This window comes from Camelus ferus, chromosome 14 (assembly GCF_009834535.1).
Source record: "Camelus ferus isolate YT-003-E chromosome 14, BCGSAC_Cfer_1.0, whole genome shotgun sequence".
Classification (NCBI taxonomy): Eukaryota; Metazoa; Chordata; class Mammalia; order Artiodactyla; family Camelidae; genus Camelus; species Camelus ferus.
Window position 1 is genome coordinate 17,650,478 of NC_045709.1, and position 16,403 is coordinate 17,666,880.

Here is a 16,403-nt window from a genome sequence, read left to right on the forward strand (position 1 = left end):
AATGGTTAAGAAGACCGATATGGTCCCTGGCTCCCTGGCTGGTGGAAGATACAGACAAGCAAACAGACGATGACAATACAGTGTGATAAGCGCTGTGCTAGGGAAAAGCCCAGGTGTTATGAGAAGGACACAGAATGGACCCGGCCCAGGTGTGAGGGACAGGAAAGCTTCCTAGAAGAAGGGGTGTCAAGCTGACACTGGAAGCCAAAGTAGGAATTAGAAGGTGAGCCGGTGCAGGTCAGGTTGTACAGCACCTACCCTAGCAGAGCATGCGCGCTGGACCCCAGGGATCTGAGGCTGGCTGGCTTTGCCAGACTGCAAGGTGGAGGGGAGCTGAGGGATGGGGCCGGAAGCAGTGGCCAGTCCTGCAGGCTCCTGTACTCAACATGAAGGAGTCTGGACTTTATCCTGACAGCACTGGTAACCACTGAAGAATTTTAAGCAAGGGAATGAAATAAACATATTTGCATTTGGGGTAGATAAGTCTCTGCAGTGTGAGATGGCCCTTAGAGGAGAAATGGGAGATGAGGCCAGAAGGGTAACAGGTAGATTCTTGAAAGTCTACCCTAACACAGTGCAAGAACTAAATACTTGAGGAGTGAATGAAGGAACTAGTCAACCTATCCTTCAATCATCCAGCACAGGAGGGAAAACAGGAGGCTTGAGGTGGAAGATACAGTTTTCTGTGCGTGTGTAAGGGTCAGAGGGCATGCACGTCAGAACACGGACACGTCTTCAAATCTTAAACTCATCAGACAAATGATAGCAACAGTGGACAGTGGAGCGCAGCGAAACCGATGGAAACAGCTTCAACGCTGGAGTTAGAAGACCCATGTCTGAGCTGGAGGTTTGCCAGTTAATTTTGAGTTGCGCCTTAATTTCTCCGACCCTCTGGTCCCACATTACATCTGCTCTCTGTGTGTAACTGCCGAGCAGTATAAAATGTGAATGGTTATCCCAATCTATGTACAGTTCTGATCTCAGCGGAAGTTTAGGAGCTACAGTGGGATGTGCAGCCTGGTGGCATTTCTCAGTCACCCACTGTAAAAAGTAGTTAGTGCAATCTGTATTACAGGGAAGTCGTGGTTTATCTGAAAGCGAATTTTAAAAAATGAGTAGCCAGTACTGTTCAAACCTGGGGCAGTTTACTCTCAACCTTGTCCATTGGAGACCCTGGCAGTAAGATTAGGGGAAGGACATAGAGAGCTCATCTCCATTGCCACCCCAATGCAGGGGAGTGACAGCAGAAGTGGGCAGAAAAAATAATGTGCTCGAAGGCCACGGGGTCAGGTGAGGTGCCTTGCAGATCACACACAGCCGTTTAGGGGCAGTGTAGACTAGGCTCAGGTCCCCAAAGTTCAACGCTCTTTTCACGACTCCACCCTGTCAGATTAATGACAACAATTTTAGAGCTTATAAAGGATAACAAGGTCCAAACTGGAGGTCTTCTTACAATTGTGTGGCTGTAGCTGCCAGCCAGCGCTAGATGACCTTACTGAAAGAGAGGGCAAAGTGGGGCTCGTGGCTGGAGGCCATGAGGTGTCTGGGGACCTGGCTGCTAGAAAGGGGGAGAAAGAAGCCATCATGAAGTGTGCGGGTGGGGCTGCGTTGTGGTGGCAGAGAAAGCAGGGTGAATCATGACACACGTGGATCCAGACGTGTTAAACCAAAACACAAGGGAAGAGAAGAAAGAGCAGAAGGTGAAAAACAGGTCTGGGAGAAGGTTCCCGAAGACGGGCTAGTGAGCCAGCTCCACAGAAAACGCTCCACGTCACGCCAGCTCAGAGCAAGGCAGCTCTGGGCTCCACGGTGCCTTCAGGTCAAAGAGAGCAGGCAGAAAGCGACTGTGTTTTTAGAAACTTGAGACACTCAGACGCTCCACCTTGCAAGCTTTCAAAGATCATCCCCTTCCTTCTCCCCCCAACGCGACCAGACACTTCCACCTCTGCCCGTTCTAGTCTGGCCTTTGCTTTTTCCTGCACAGGAGTTCCCACATCACTGAAGCAAGATCTTCATAAAAACAAGAACTCCTTTAAGAAATGAAGTTTTTCAGCTTGAGGCCTTGGGTCCCCACATTTCTAAACCACCTCCTAGAAAAGCAATATAAAGACTCAGCTGTTGTGTGTGTGTGGGGGGGGTCCATTTCATCTTTATGATGAAGTAAAGCTTGACTGAGTTATTTTTGTTTGCTTTCATCACAGAGTTAGCCCTCAGCAGTTGGGTCTAATCTATCCTCCTTAAAGACTCCAGTCACTCAGTCACAACAGAAAGGCCACTTTCCGTTTCTCCAGGAAAATTCCAGTGCAAATAGTATGGAAGTAAGTTGATGAAATAATTCATCCTCTCCAGTGATCACACGCCAGTGATCCCTCAGTGAGAGTTCACTGTCACGGGCATCTTACACAACCTGCACACCTGTCATTTCAGGCACAGGACGTCTACAGCGGCCATCTCTTTATCGAGATTGAAATCCACGAGTCTGCTGTACTCTAATCCACTTCACCATCCACATTGTTTAATTGCGCCCTTTACTACAAATGGTTTTAGGCTCTGATGCAAGACAGGAATTTGAAGCATGCATTCGAGTATTTCATGGTGTTAATTTCTGGTGCACACAAACATCAGCTTCACTCAACAATCCAATAATCTTGCAAAATAAGGAAAATACACCAGAGAATGAAATGCAGCATGGAATTTTTCAGGACTGCAAGAAAGGAGTTCTGTGATCCTGCTGCTCCTGATAACAAAATTTATCTGCCTGTTTACAGACCCTTGAAGATGTTAAAAGAAATAAAGAAAAAAAAAAAGACAGAAGTGCTTTCAGATGGAGGACTCACTCTATCCTTCACATTCGAACATGTTTAGTTGGCTACTTTAAGCTCCTAAACATGTCCCAAGTTAATTTCAAATGTAACACATCTGATCTGAACAAACGACGGACAGTCCTTATTGTTTTTGTTTTTTAACTGGCAGGCATCACTTGAAACAAATCCTACCTGGAAATATGGATGGTCTCTTTTTCGGGCGCCTCAGGTGAATGGGTTCCAAGTTTTTAATGTTCCTTTGAAGTCTTCCTTTAATGTCATTTCCTATGAGCAATTCAGGTGGCAGGCTACTCCGTCTGGATGATTTACAGTCATTCTGAGATGAATTTAGTTTGTTCTTCGTTCTGGAATATAAATTGCTGTCATCAACTGCCATGGTAGGAGATACATTAGATTCTCTTAACAAAAATCTGAAAAGCCAAACCCAGCGGCAGCCACCGCCATCCCCACCCCAGATTCAGACGTTCTGGTGCTTTACCCGCACTTGTTTGGGAAGCTGAGCAAGTTGGTAGGCGTGGACTTGAACAGGTGTAGAATTACTCAGGAGCCCCTCCCTTCAACAGTTAATAGCAAGGGGGAGGAGAGATCCAAAAAAATCATTAGGTGCAGAAGACTGAGGAATGTGAACAGATGTGGCACACGGGTAATAAAAGTGGTATAATGGTTACTGTGTGAAATTGCTGTTTTATCAGTGCAACGCCGTAAAGCAAACACAACTTACTCTTTACGGATGAATATCTATGCAAATGGCCAGTCTAATTATTATTATCAGTTCCCAAACTCATGTAGATTTTCACAAGTTTTCGAGAAGCATTTTTACATTCCCTCCTACCTTTTTTGTTTCAAACTACACATGCAGAACAAACATCCGTCTTTATGAAATTCCTTATGTGGCAGGCAGCCAGCTGGAAGTTGGCTGGACAAGTTGATGAGAGATGGTTGGTGATGATCAGGAAGGAACCCGTGGTGGGTGTGTACCGCCGGGAACCCAGCACGGCTCCCCACCCACCCCTTCCATCCTGTGCTCTACCTGGCAGATGGCTTCTCAAAAAGTTTTAGCTGTCTGGCGGGGAAGTCAGAGGTCTAGCAAACAAGCTGTGACCGTGCAAATGATGGTGGCCTCCACTCAGCAAATGAAAAGTAAACGTCGTTATCCTTGTGGGGATTCTGCCTTGTGCTTAACTCAAATGGTCAACTGGTTTGCTGGTCTGAGGAAAAGCTGCATTTACTAAACTCCTGCTTCACCCATCCCAGATTTTCCTTCTTTCTCTTCCAGATTTTGCATTTTTGTGTCCTTTGTTTCTTTCCCCCTCACTCTATTTATGTGGAAATGTTCTGCCCTCTTTTCTTTAACTGACTGTGCATAAGTCAGAACACACTCATTTACTCTCTTGTGTCCCAGGGCAGTGTCTCCTCTCCCCCGCCCCTCCTCTCTCCCTATCTCTCTGTCTCTGTCTCTCACAGACTCACACACTCTCCCACCTCTCTTAAGTTCCATCTGGTTGCAGGGTGAGTCAGGAGATAAAGATGATAAGATCTGCCTTTTCTCTTCCCAGTGCCTGGGATCAGTAGATACAGAACATCTTAAAGGATTTGGGGGTTGTTTCAGAAATCACTGTTTACTCCTGTTTCCTGGATGCCCAGTAGGCTATATAAGTTGTTAGAACGGAGGGGCTGAGTCTTTTCAGCTAATTTAGGGCACCCTTCCACGCTTGTGTAAGTTTCACTCTCTTTTCTCCTTATGCTCTTTCTAGGTCTTCAAACTACAAAAGATCTTCTGAAGAGAAAAAGTGTCTTTTTAACAAGTATGTCCAGATTTGGGTTGCATTTATAACCCCTAAATTTTAATTATAATCCATATTTACACACTTACATATGAGATTATTATGTTATTTCACTAATTCTGAGAAACAACTACACCCTTTCCCTCGCAGGACTTAAAACTGTTTTACCAAGTTGGAACATACCAAAAATGTCAAAACAATGAGTGGCTTGTTCAAAACTACTTTGAAAAGCCCATGAGACTTCTTGAGTCTCCCTTAGCTTAATGGAAAGACACATTTTTTTCCTGTTAGAGACATAAAAAGTAAAGCATTATTTAAAGTTTAAGGTAATGATTTAATAGGAGAAAAAAATACATCTCCATAATGAAAATCTCAAGAACAATGCTTGAGTTTCAAATACCTAACAGGGTAGAGCCTAGGACACAAAATACCGGGTGCTAACAGGGAGAAATCTAGCGACAGAGAAGCAGAAAGTTGAGCATTTAGTGACTGTGCCTTTCCCAATTCATGGTATCTTCGTGGGGCTAAATAAGAGTATATATGAGATGAAATGGAGTCTCTGAGGAACAGTGTTACTATCACACACAGTGTGGAACTGGTAAGCTGCATCTTCAAGAGGCTGGCTGTGGGCAGAGTTAAGTACATATGCACCTGGAATGCATTATAATAATAGCTGTGGTTTATTGCAAGCTTAATACTGGCCGGGTTCTGTGCTAAGCTTCTGACATACACTATCTCATTGATTCTTCCTAACCCCCCTGATGAGCACACTGAGACGTCAAATAGCTAGGAATTGGGGCAGAGAAGATTTGAACATAAGTCTGACCTGACTCCAATGCTTACGCCCAAGTCCATGCTTTAAACTACATCATACTGAAGAAACAAAAACAAAAACAAAACAGACTACACCATACTGCATTATTAAATGTATATGAAATCTGTAAGAGCTTGAAAGCCTTTCTCTGTTTTTCTAAAACCATTCTTGGTTTTAAGTAGATGTCCACTGCATCACCGAAGGATGGAGTGGTCTGGCTGACCTATCCGGGCCTGCCCCATGTAACCCAGCCGTCTGGAGGTCTTTCTTAAAGAATGAATGGAATGAAAGTAAGAAAAAGCAGAAGGGAGTTTAGGTTTTTGCTTTAATCATAAAGTATTCATGTTGAGACTTTTCATATTATAATGCCTTTTAGATAAACATATTATATTTCCCTGTGATTTGAATTATAATTGGGGAAAAAATCCTACCCTACTGCAAAGGTCCCTGTAATCTCCTGATCCTGTAAAAATGAAATGACGTAAGAGAGGACTCCAAGGTTCCTGATATGCTCAATTTAATCCCTGTCCTGCCCAACTATTCTCCACCCATTGGGAATATAAACAGATGTGAATCTACCTCATTTAATATATTTTCTTAAAGAGAAAAGTGGGAACAACTTGAATCTGCTATTATTAAAACCTTAGGAGAATGAAAAAAGGACAATTTTTATTTATTTAAAAGTAGTAGTGGGGGGAGGGTATAGCTCAGTGGTAGAGCACGTGCTTAGCATGCACAAGGTCCTGGGTTCAATTCCCCAGTACCTCCATTAAAAAATAATAAATAAATAAATAAATAGATAAACAAACCAAATTACCTCTCCCTACCAAAAATAAAAAATAAAAATAAAATAAAAAGTAGTAAGTAAACCTGTGAACATGAGAAAAGTAAACTTTCCTTTCAAAACATTTAAATTGGCTGAGAACATGAATGATAATCATCCACAAAAACTCTAGCTTGGTTTGCTCTGAATGAGAATATTCAGATTGTAATGTTAAGTCTATCCTTCCTGCTTCCTAGTAATAGCTAAAAATGGAATTTCATGTTTTTTCAGGTAGTCAAAAGAAGATGATGATACTGGGCTCTGAACTAAAAAAAATCTTAAAACTTACAGCATAATTAAGTAATTAAAAATATTTAATTGGAAATATATATAGTTCTCTATTCCTATATTTTTAATGACCACTATGTTTTAAGTTTCCATTCTCCTAAAAATCTAGAATATTAATCTTTTGAATTATTCTAATCTCTTACCCTTCAAGAAGTTGTGTATTTTTTTATTAAATGATGTTACCATCTCATGAACATTTTATTCTGCCTGCTAGTAAGACACTGTCTCCTTTCTCTTAGAATGCTCAAATATTCCACAGAAAGACATTTCCTCACTTTGCAGCTATGATTTCCTTGTGAATTTTTTTTAACATTTTTTATTAATTTATAATCATTTTACAATGTTGTGTCAAATTCCAGTGTTCAGCACAATTTTTCAGTTATTCATGGACATATACACACTCAATTGTCACATTTTTTTCTCTGTGAGTTATCATAACATTTCCTTGTGAATTTTGATAGTTTTAAAATAGCGCTGCTAAATTATTGGGCTTTTTGTGAGAAAGCTGCCAGTTGAGAACTGTACAATTTTATACCTGGGACCATCTTGCTCATTATCACCTTTTGAGAAATGATCCACCAAGAGTTTTAGCTCTGTGAAGAGTCAGTCACCCAGTTAGCTTCCAAATCTCAGTCTGACTCTGCTGTACCGTGCAACTATTTCTTATTTTTGAAATCTTTATTTAGTCTGTAAACAGAAAGACCCATTATTCAGTGGGTTTGCCACCAGAATAAAGTACTGTATCGAAGAAGGCTATCTCCAAGTCCAGGGTTTCACTGATGCTCCTCTCCAGGAGGTCACCCACCACCTCTTACTGCCAACACATCTTTGCTTGGTGTTGTTAACACACCTGCAGTAGTATCTAGGGTATGATTATAGCTGAGGAAATCTTTTCTCAGCTCCTAAAAATACAATGGAGATTTTCAGTACTTATCTCACTGGCTCTCCATGACAATTAACACTAATGACCAGCCTTTCCCTCTTAAAATTCTCTGTTCCCTTGGCTTCCAAGACACTATTTATTATCTCTTGTTTCTCCTCCTGTGTCTCAGGTCCCTTCTGCTCAGATCCTTCAGGGGCTCCTTAGAAGGGTATTTTCTTCCCTCCTTCCCTCGCTCCTTGTCTTTGGCCAGCACATTTATTGAGCAGCTACTCTGTGTCTGACATCACTCTACATCTAGGATCTCTGCTCTTGAGAAGCTCTTCATCTGGGAAGGGAGCAGATCTCTAACAAACTAGTTATTACAACACAGAGAGAACACTCTATGCAGAGGTGGCATTAAAAAGCTACTTGGTCAACTCTTCCTGATGGAGAGGGGAATGGGAAGGAAAGGGTTTTCAGGTGAGAAGGAGCGAGTTCACCAGGAAGGCAAAGGAAACCAGAGCAAAGGCACTAAGACGTGACATTGCACTAAATGTCCACAAAGTGGCAAGTACAGCAGTCCGGCACCCACAAGGGGGCGTGACGTCATGCAGAAGTGCAGACGTTGGGAAAATAAGATTGGGCAATCCTAGAAAATGGGGAACTGAAGGAAAAGCCTTAAGTTGGCATTATTATATATATTTTAAACACCACCACAAATTAGACACACTGAAGACATTTACTGTAAAAAAATCAGTATTAAAAAACTGTCTCCAATCTTTTCAAACAATTCGGTAATTCCTAACAAAATGTAAAAAGACATTTAAAAAATGTTGGCTCCAGTAAGTAACCATTCTCCTGAGTCATCTTTATTTATTCCAGAATCTATGACACAGGGATTTGCTGAAGCAGACTCTTACACAAGTTTGTAATGGCATGCAGACTGTACCTTTTTTAAAAAAGCACTTACTGGCTTGAAATCCAACTTCATTTGCACTTGCATTCCTCCTTGTTCAATTTTGCAAGTCTCAGCAAAATGCCAGTGCAACTGCCTGGCCTTTTCTCAAATTAAGGCAGGGCTTCAGGGCACATTTTTCTGGGCTTGCTGTGAGCTCTTCGGTAAGAGGGTACAACATAAACAAATCTCCCTCCCTATAAACACACCCACATGGTCTACAAAGGGAAGGACAGACAGTCCTTGTTATTCTTCGGTTTAAGGAACTGAACTGAAATTTGCATTCATAAGAGAATCAAAGCTTTTGAAGTATTTTGTCCAAATACTGTACAGTGTATCCTCAGAAATGTGGCTGCTTAAAACCAGGTTGGCAAGTGACTGCTAATAACCGAGATGGCCACAGCAGTAGTGGCACTCAGCAGATGTTCTCAGCCATGAACGCAACTTTCATCTGTGTACCAATGATGTCTAAGTCCATCCCAAACTCCTCTGTAGTGTTCTAGATCTGTGTATTCCACTACATACCAAACGTTTCCCAGTGGAAACTCAGCATGTACAAAACTGGGCCCTCCAAACCTCCATTCCTGAATTTCCCACTAAAATGGCATCACCACTTACCCAGTGACTCAGCAGCTATAAATCTTGAAATCACCCAAAGGATGTCACATTTACCCCTTAAACATCTGTGTTTAAACATGTTCTGCACCTCTGCTATCATTGCCCAGGGGTAGCATTCATTATCTCTTTCCTGAGCTATTGCTTTAGACTCCCAACAGGCCTGGCTATTTCTAGTTTCAGTTCCTTAAGTGTTCCACCTTTGACATGGAATCTTGACCCTTCACATCTTAGCAAATTACCTCTGGTTAGACCATTTCCCTCTTTTAAATACTGTTAAGAATTGGATCGAACACCTCTGATGTGCTCTAGTCCAGAGAATCATAAGACTAGTTCTACCCTTGATATAAATGCTATACATCTATTAATGCAACATAAAATGACTTTAGTGTTTATAGCAGCCATATTTCTTTACTGTCTGATCATCTGACCAACCAAAACCCCCAAAGTTCAACACATGCCTTGCTGTGAGGGGAGACCTCGCCAATCCTGACCCTAAGATCCTGACTTTCTGAAACGCATCAGAGGTCTTTACATTGCCTCCATGAGATTTCATTTTGTTGGGTTTTTGGCTCTTGGATCCAGTCCTTGCTTGTCCCATATGTTTGGGGTTTTGTTTGGGGTGAGGAGAGAGCAGAAAGGGTAGTATTTAGAAATGTCTTTTAATCATTAATCCAAAAGGTTCCTTAAGCTAGAAATCTAAATTTATAAATTTTGTATTTGGACAAACAAATAAATTGTTGTTCTCTAGGATTAAGCTATTTCGTGTTGTGGTATCTTAATATTCTGAGCTAAAAAAGGGAAGTCGTTCTCGCTTCTTTCACTAATGCCTTGGGTGAATTAACTAAGTAATGGTTGATATTCTTAGGGGAAAGATGTTATATATGTATAAAATAGATAATAAATAAGAGCAAGCTGAGGAATTGTACGTATTCACATAATGCTAGGTAGTGTTATTCTGGCAAATGACGTGGTACCTTTATCATTATGACTTTTATAAAATGTATTTGATTTGAGAGTGATATTCCTGATTAAAACACTCAGCAAAATAAAAAAGAAGGGAAGTCCCTCAACCTAATAAAGGATATCTGCAAAAAACTTACAGATTTTACCATATTTAATGACAAAGACCAAGAATGAGGCAAGAATGACTACACTCACCACTTCTCTTGAACACTATTCTGTAAGTTCTATTCAGTGAAATTGGGCAAGAAAAAGAAATATAAAAGGCATCAAATTAGAAAGGATGACGTGAAACTGTATTTGCAGGTGACACAAATGCCTAAGTAGAAAATCTGACAGATTCTACAATAAAGTTACAAGAACTAGTAAGTGGGTTCAGCAAGGTTGCAGGATACAAGATAAATGCACAAAATCAACTGTATTTCTATTTTAGCAATGAAAAACTGGAAAATAAAATAAACAATCTTATAAAAATATTAAGCACTTGGGGATAAATCTGACAAAAGATGTGACAGACGTATACACTGAAAACTAAAGATATATTACTCAGAGAAATTAAAGAAAATCTAAATAAATGTTTTTGTCTCCCTTCTCCTTGGTTCCTTATCCTTATCCACAAAGCATCTCCTTTGCCCCACCCTCATTTCTGGGCCTTCTTTTATGACCAGTATTTCCACCCTCAGGTGTGGAATGGAGCCACCATGTTATTTCCTTTGTCCAGGAATGAAATTCCAACTCAGAATTCCAAGAGTCTGTTTCACACAAGATTTTAGAATGTGTCATGTTTGTTTACTTCCTACTGAATCTTAGCTAGCTTCAAGGAAACTTTATCAAAACTTGGAACTGTCTTCACCAGTAAGGTGGGCCTTAATTTTCCACTTCAATTCTCCCCAGCTCCTCGATCCCCTCAGAAAGATCTATTTATCCATCTTTTATTTTCTTTAAATCACTCTCTAGATAAATGTTGATTTATTTTACATCTTATTCTGGAATCTAGGAAAGGTCCAAGTATCAGAAACCAAACTTCATACAAGCCAAACCAACATCTTTCAACCCTACCTCCACAAAATATAACTACAAATTTATATTTTTAACTCAAGTAGACTAGCTAAGAGACAGGATCTTAAGACAACTCTTGAAGCAGGCCTATTTTTGGTTTCTTGTATCAAATTCACATGTCTCTTACTGATCTTATAAATACTACTAGAAATCAGGATTTAAAGGAAGGCAGGGGGAGAGTATAGCTCAAGTGGTAGAGCGCATGCTTAGCATACAGAAGGTCCTGGGTTCAATCCCTGGTACCTCCTCCAAAAACAAAAATAAAACCGAATTACCTCCTCCCACCAAAAAAGTAAGTAAATAAAATCATCAAGGTAGGTATTTCATAGCAGCTAAACTTCAAAAAATTCCTTTTCCAGATTCTTTTTAGCTGCTTTTTAAAAAATTATCTCTTTTTGATTATAAAGGAAAGACCTATTTGTTGCAGAATATTAGGAACACACAAAAAAGTAAATAAAAGGAAGTGGAAATCAAGACAACCGCTGTCTACATTTTGGTATATTTGGTTTTAGATTCCAGGCTTTGTCCTGCCATCCACCCCCCACCCATATTCAACCTCGGAGGTCCCCTCACCCATGTGAAGGGTACCATGTGGCTGGGAGGGGCTGATATTTCTGGAGCCACCCAAGTGAGACCAATGAGTGAGGCTGTTGTGTAGGAAAGGGAGTGGGTAGACACTGATAAACGGGGCGCACATCTCTCCCCTGCAGGGTAGTGGCTTCCCAAGGTCCAGTGGACTGTGCCTGTGGAGGACTGAAGGCCCAAACTTGCCTCATCCATTCTTTCTCAAGAGAAGCTTGAACCCCTGATTTCTGTATTGAAATATCCTGATTTGTAAATGTTGGCTTCAGGTTTTTAAAAACAGTGTACAGGCCAAAGAAACCAAAATCGCGCATTAGTTGAGGCCTCTGGTTTAACCCGCTCCCTGGCCCACATGGTCGTCATCACAGAACTTCCCGAGTCAGTGCCTTCGCATTTTCAGACAGCAGGTTTGTGAAAGTCCTAGTGACAGAGCTGCGCCAGGTGAGAAACAGCCAGGAAATTCTGCAAACAGCTGTCCTCTCTTGGAGAGTCGCCGTGCAAGGGGCCACACTGAAGACTCCTGAATCTTGCCGCAAAGAACCAACCCTACTTAACTCTGCTTAACCGGCATTTTCCAAACTTTGTTGAACAGAGAACTTTCTTTCCCCTTATTTACTGTCAAAAAACTATCAGTATCCTTCAGCCTTGATGTTCTGCAAAACAAAAAGCCATTTTTTTAATGCATGACATAGAGTCTTTACTTTTAAATGATTATCAGTACACCAAGTAATAACATGTAAATTTTTTAATTCACTTTTTTATTGAGGTATTGGGGATTGATCCCAGGACCTCGCACATGCTAAGCACACACTCTACCACTGAGCTGTACCCTCAGTCCCCTAAAAGCCATTTGATGATGGCCTCTTTGGGAGTTGTGACAGGTCAAGTAAAAGGAACAAACACATTTTAAGTCCCTGCACCTTGTTTGCCGGGTCCTCTGTCCCCTACAAGGACAGACCTCAATGCTATGCAATCAATACAAAATTGACTACTTTTACCTGTGCTAAAGAAGATAGAGCAGAAAAAAGTGACTTCAAATACTTTACATCAGGCTCAGGAGTCCAATACAAGCCAAAGGAACTGTCTTTATAATGATAATTTATACAGGCAACTAAAGAAATGAATTTTTACCTTTCCCGCACACACCAACTGTTGGAAGGGGGCAAGAGAACTCAAAATGTACCTGCATTTTTCTATAGATTGTCCCCAAAGTAGACAGAAAATAACTGAAACTCCGCAGAGTTCTTCATAAATCAGTAGTTACTCTGTTATACACAAACCTGTATTTTTCTTGTTGTTGAACGAGTTTCTCCACAAAGGATCGGCTATCACACCACCTTGCTGAAATGCTATCCTATTAGGGAGGTCAGTTTTTTTCCATCTATGACTGCTTGTGGTTTCATTTCGGTCCTGACAGAGAGGTAGACATTTGACTAGTAATTTAATAAAAGCTGTTTCGTGGTTTTCCATTTTTCCACAATAATCCTTCTGAAATTCTCACTACCTTAGCTCTAGGTTTTCTGTCTTTATTTTTGTCAGGCCTTTATTTTGTATTTACTCTTAATCTGAAAGGCTGGGTATTTATAACTGATTTCTCGAATTCCTCTTTCCTACATTGAGAGAGAATTCTTATAGGAATGAAACATTTAAGAATTCTGCAAAATTTTAGAGTTTTGGAGAAACTGACAATGGAATTCTCAGTGTGATTCACACTTGAAAAAATGATAAAATATTTACCAACTGTTACAAAGGTTTATTTCTTTGCTATTTCAAGAGAGGAACTATAAGAAATAAAATTCTTTTTTTTTTAATTGAAGCATCATTGATTTACAATGTTGTGTTAGTTTCTGGTGTATATATAGCATAGTGATTCAATTATGCATAAATATATTCTTTTTCACATTCTTTATCATTATAGGTTGTTATAAGATATTGAATATAGTTCCCTTTGCTAAATAGTAGGACCTCATTGTTTATCAGAAATAAAATTCTTCAAATCACTTAATACAAGAACTTCCTGTATTGAGTTGTCACTTAGTAAGGTAACACAGTGGTCTTCAGTATCCATGGGGCATTGGTGCCAGGACCCCCAGCAGATACCAAAATCAACAGATGCTCAAGCCTCTTTTGTAAAATGCAGTTGGGTGAATCCACAAATGTGGAACCTGCAGGTACAGACGGCCAGCTGTGTATCTCGTACTATACAGACAGACACATGAAGTTTCTTGTCCCTAGAAAATGGCTACAATTTAACTTCCACTTTGAAATATCAAAATGACTTTAGTGAATGCCCAGATCTAAAAATCTGCAGTATTTTGCACAGTTTCATACTTACTAGGGGGGAAAAGAAAGACTGCGTGGACACATTAAATACATTGTTAGGAGGAGCGGCGTAGGGATGTATTGAGTGACTTGACTGGATACTGAGGATGCAAGGGGCTCTCTTGTGACTTCGTGTGAGTGTGCCTTTTCCCCAAACCAAACAAGTCAGTTATTTGAATCTTCTCACATCCTGCAGCTGTCAAACCCTCTTCCTTGACATGGATACAAAGCTGTAATTTTCTACGTGCACTGCTCTTTTTTTGGAGGAGGTATGTGGCTTTTGGTTTATGTTGTTTTGTCTACATTCCTTGCAAACGCTTCTTCTGATGCAATGCTTCACAGAATATTTCTTTTACTAGTCCTTAGCGGGGAGGGGAACAGTACGTATGCACACACATGTGTGTCTATATCTCTGTCTTGACCTATATGGCTAAGCAGCTTGGGATTTTCAGACAGATATGATCAACTGAGGGATAAAATTTAATCACCTTTGTGTTCTCCTTCTCACGTACTGGCTGTGTGCTCTCCAGATACATAAAATTCTCAAATCTGTGCTACCATCTCGCAGTTGAGCTCACATCCAACTACCTAATGGATACTTCCACCTGGATATTTAAGATCACCCAAGGCTCAATATGTCCAGAACGGAAATCATCATAATCTCTAAATTGCTACCCCTCCAGCATTTTCTTGGCCACATGAGTTTCTAACTTGGGAATCATTCTAAATCCCTCCCCTCACCACACACCGCTTAGCCAGTACTGCCAGCTCTCTCTCCTTGAATTCATCGCTTCCTCTATTCCTGTCGCCCATGTCCTAATGTGGGTCTCCATCAACCCTTGCCCAGACCCTGTGATAACTTTCTTCTGCCTCCAGCACTCTGCCCTCCAACATGTCTAAACTGTAGGTGCCAGTGGCTCCACTGAAAAGGCAAACGGCGAGGTCATCCTGCTTAAATTGTCTGATGGCTCCCTGAGGTCTTTAGGTGGAAAGACAATGATGGCTCCATTTCCATCCTGGGTATCACCAAGCCTTTTCTCCATGACCGGTGCCAGTCTGCCTTGCACACTCATCTCTGCCACCTTCTTTGCACTTGCCTGTTCACCAACGCTCAGCTGCACGTAGTTAGTGCCCTGAACACTCCCCACTCCCAGGCATTTCTCAGTTAGTGCCCAGTTCCTTTTGCCACCTCCTCCCTTTTCTCACCTGCCCCTCACCCCTTAATTGCCTTCACTCCCTCCCTACACCACTCCTCCTTCCTCCCCTACCCCCAATTCCCTAGGCTCCAGTAAGAAACTGTTTCTGGCTTTTCCCAGCTGAGTTAGCATCCCCTCTGTGCTGCTAGCTCACCCACATAGCTTTCTACCACCGCCCATCCTCTGCTGCTTTCTGATTATCTGCTTGAGCATCAGTCTCACTGGCTGGCATGTGACTCACTTCTTACTCATCTTTGCATCCCCAGTGCCTAGCGCAGTGCCTGGCAAATACTCAGTCCTCAGTGAACGTCTGCTGGGCTGTGGAGCTGAAGGTTCACCCTCCTGCCTCACTGGGGTCACTGACGCCTTGCCCTGGGTGTGTGTCTTTGTACAGAAGGCCAGGCTTCCAGAGCTAAGAGGAGGGAGCAGAGGTAGATGCCAGGGGAACTGTGTCTCCTGAGTCCTTGCAATTTCTAGAAGCCGTTTGGGGCTGCAGGAGTTCTATTTTCATCCACTTACATAAACACAGATACCTAACTAGTTGACATCAGCAGAAAAAAGGAAGTTAGAAAAAGAAAAAATAATAATAAGAGTTCAAGACAAACTGAAATACGTAGGTAAAAGGCCAGCAGGGAAGGATAAGGTCTGAACACTTGACCCTAACCTTCTAAAGCTGATTTTCTTGATCCACAAATGACTGAAACATGACTATGAACAACTGCCTCTGTCAAGTTGCAAAAGGAGTGAGTGCAAAAAATAATCACAAAAAAATTTTTTTTAAGTTATGCCAAAAACAGAGAGAGAGAAAGAGAAAGAGAAGGGAAGAGAATTCTAGTGCTAATCCATCTAACTGACATTTCATTTAGATTCTGCAGTAGAATTGGGCAATGACAGCAGCACCTTTCCAAGGGAAGAGACAGGGCCGCAGGAGCGTAAGGCTTTACATACAGCAAGAGGAATGGACAGGCAGGTGGGATGTGAGACCGTGGCTCTCCCGCCTGCCCCAGTGAACGGTGTCTCCCTGGGAACCTCAGTCCCCTTCTGGAAGCGCTCGCCTCTGGGCACGCGAGGGGCAGGTGGAGGTACAAACAGGATGTCCCCCAAGGCTGACAGATGCTGTGGCTCCTTTCTATTCAATGCAACACACATTTACTGGGCTGTTTTATGTATCAGAAATGTAAGTCCAGGGGTGGGAGGTAGAAATAAAAGAATAAAAACATTCCTGAGCTGGAGGAATTTTCAATTTAATGAACCAAGGAGAACAACACCACCTGACCAGATTGTCTGGCTCCAGGGTGTGCCAGGAATAAGAAAA

General features: G+C 41.6%; 1 protein-coding gene across 1 annotated transcript in view; it reads right to left on the reverse strand.

Annotated features, from left to right (window-relative positions):
• FRY (FRY microtubule binding protein) overlaps nt 1–3,293 on the reverse strand; it is a 274,991-nt gene extending 271,698 nt beyond the window's left edge. Inside the window, 1 exon segment of the mRNA XM_032496335.1 lies at nt 2,997–3,293. Within this exon segment, the coding sequence (XP_032352226.1) occupies nt 2,997–3,201 (205 nt within the window). The 5' untranslated portion in view covers nt 3,202–3,293.
• Between the last annotated feature and the right edge of the window lie 13,110 nt (nt 3,294–16,403).